General features: G+C 49.5%; 1 protein-coding gene across 1 annotated transcript; it reads right to left on the bottom strand.

Annotated features, from left to right (window-relative positions):
* Window positions 1-712: 712 nt before the first annotated feature.
* LOC105295045 (endogenous retrovirus group S71 member 1 Env polyprotein-like) lies at window positions 713-2,188 on the bottom strand. Its single transcript, XM_011364561.1, has one exon. The coding sequence runs from the start codon at window positions 2,186-2,188 to the stop codon at window positions 713-715; it is 1,476 nt and encodes a 491-aa protein (XP_011362863.1).
* Window positions 2,189-2,650: the final 462 nt, after the last annotated feature.

Raw genomic sequence — 2,650 nt, 5'->3', positions numbered from 1 at the left:
CAATCCTCACAACGACTCTATAAGGAAAGTATTATTAGCCCTAAATTATAGCTGAGGCTCAGAGAAGTTGAGACACAAAGTAAGGATCACACAGCAAACAAGCAATGAGTCAAACAAACAAGCAACAAAGTAAGGATCACACAGCAAACAAGCAATGAGTCAAACAAACAAGATCTGCAGGCAGTCTGCATTCTACCATCCTTTGAAGAAATGTGTAAGCTCAAAAGAAGCTCTGGACTTTTCGCTGAGCTTTGCATATGTCAAGAAAATATACAAACTCAATGGAAACGGAAAATCTGCCAGCTAGAAAATAAATGAATAACCTTCCTTTTTCATTGGAGAGTCCTTTTTTGTATATACTCTGGTTTTTAAAAAGCAACATAACAGCAATTTGGTTGTGGATTTTGGCCCGTGTACTCAGAAGAACCAAGCGGCACTCAGTGAACTAAGAATGAAAGGAGGTTTATTTATGCTGGCGGCTCAGAGGGGTCCCTCTCCAGAGTCTGAGCCCCGAACAAAGGCGGGCAGGTAGATTATACATTGATCGCTTCCACATACCTGGCGATCTTCTGTTTCGCGCGTGGGAAAGGTAAGGTCTTGGGAACAAAGGTGAGGAAAAGTTCCTCCAGGACGAGGTAGCCATCTTAGATTCCTTTACACTTCCCATGTCATTCCCCCCTTTGATGTGCCCTTAACTTGTGTTTGGGTCGCATCACACATCAGATTGTTGGGATAGGGGTTCATATGGGTGGCAGTAGACCATATGAAGCTTGATGGCCTCTACCTGTTCTGAGATTAAGTTCGACAGGCAACGCAGAAGACAGGGTGCCAGTGTGAGGACAAAGGTAAGTCCAACTAGGGGCCCAAGGAGCAGTACCAGCCAGGAACCCCAGGATTGTAAAGGGTTCCACCATGTTCCTTGCTGCTCCCTTTCTGCTATATGCCCCTGGATTCGAGCACACAACTGGCTTAGGGTTTCTCGTACGACTCCAGACTTATTGGCATAGAAACAGCAATGTTCTTTAAGGTAAAGACACGTGCCCCCTTGGCTGGCGGTAAGCAGGTCGAGGGCCCTTCTATTCTGCAGAGCAACCTCTGCCAGTGAGTCTACCTGATCTTGGAGTGTATTCAGAGCACTCTCTAAGGCACTGAGGTCTGTATCTATCTGAGTGGACAGTTGAAATAATTGATGTTTAGCTGCGCCTATTGTGGCTCCGCCAGAGGCAGTTCCCCCTATTGCCCCGATTCCTGCCAGCAGCGATATTAATATGGGTGCTCGGCGAATGTGGGGCCCGACTGGCTCCGCCAGGTAGGTTCCATCAGAGCCGGACACAACTGAGAGGTTAGGCAATAGGATAATTATGGCACATAAGCTGCACCATGACCCGTTGAGTCGGGTGTACACCCCGTCTGAGCAAGAGAAATACGTGCCATTTGGGGGCCGGTACAAGGTATTGGAATTTAGCTGCCAGATTTGGGTGCAATTAGCAGTAACATTAGGCTGGGTTCCTGTACCTTGTACACAGGTGGTATTACCAACCGACATTACTGAGGGCCAGACAGGCCAGGCAGTGCCAGAATGCTCGGGGGTGACGATACCATTTACTCCGAGGCCTGTATAGGTCCAGGTAGTCACAGAGGTGCAAAGCCAGCAGTCGGACCCTAGGGCGGGGTTGGCTACTAGCAGAAGTTGATGGGTAGCATTGACAATTTCCCAGAGTGGGAATTCAGGAGGGCCCCATGTCTGCAGGGGGCGAGAACGGTGGAGACGAACTGTGGGAGGAGCTCGTCCTACGGCACTGTGGGGTTTGAGCCTCAGGCAAGAGGTGGGATTGACTACCCAGGACTTGACTATCTTAATGATAGCTCCTGGATCTCTTCCTTTCCCATCTATCCGGACCCCAACTATCACCTCTTGGCTCCATTTGGGGTCCCCTGGGTCCCTGATGTTATAGGCAATAGGGTTGCAGTGACCAAGGGAGCAGTTCGCCGGGGGCCTAAGGAGGCTTACTCCACTGCTTATAGCCCTCGAATGGGCGTGGGGGCAACTCCAGTAGGGGCAGTAGAATTCTCCTATATTATCGCAGTCGCCCTTCTGCCTTGACTTAAAACAGAGGTATTTATGTTGCGTAGCATAATACCGTTCCCATCCTAGCCCACCACAATTTGTCCATGATTGGGGTTCCATTACCCCACAAGCATCAAATTGGAGGGTAACAGGGTGGCTGTGCCCATCCCACCTAGTGGCATTAACTATCCCTTGATCCCCCCATGTCCGAATAACCTGGAATTCCCAATGTCCTGAAGCAGAGAAAACAGTCCTTATGAGTCCTAGAACTATGATCACCTTGATTGGAGCCATCCTCAAGCTTCGGCCGTGCGTAGACTGATCAGCCCACGGAGTGATCAGAGCAGGGCTTGCAGACCTTATCTGGTGGTCAGGGTCCTGCTGGCGGTCGTTGGTGTCCGAGGAAGGAGGTAAATTAGGGTGGCAAGCAAGCCTACAAAAGACCAGAAGGAGATCGTCAACAGTGACCACTGAAAGTTCCTTGGGGAGACGATTGCCAGTCCAATTCCTAATACAAAAGAGATTAAGCTAATAGTTATGAGAACGCCTAGGTCATGTGGACTCATCGGGGCTCTGCTTCTT

This window comes from Pteropus vampyrus, unplaced genomic scaffold (genome assembly GCF_000151845.1).
Source record: "Pteropus vampyrus isolate Shadow unplaced genomic scaffold, Pvam_2.0 Scaffold98, whole genome shotgun sequence".
Classification (NCBI taxonomy): domain Eukaryota; kingdom Metazoa; phylum Chordata; class Mammalia; order Chiroptera; family Pteropodidae; genus Pteropus; species Pteropus vampyrus.
Note: the sequence above shows the minus strand (reverse complement) of the source record. Positions and strands in the feature narration are given on the sequence as shown.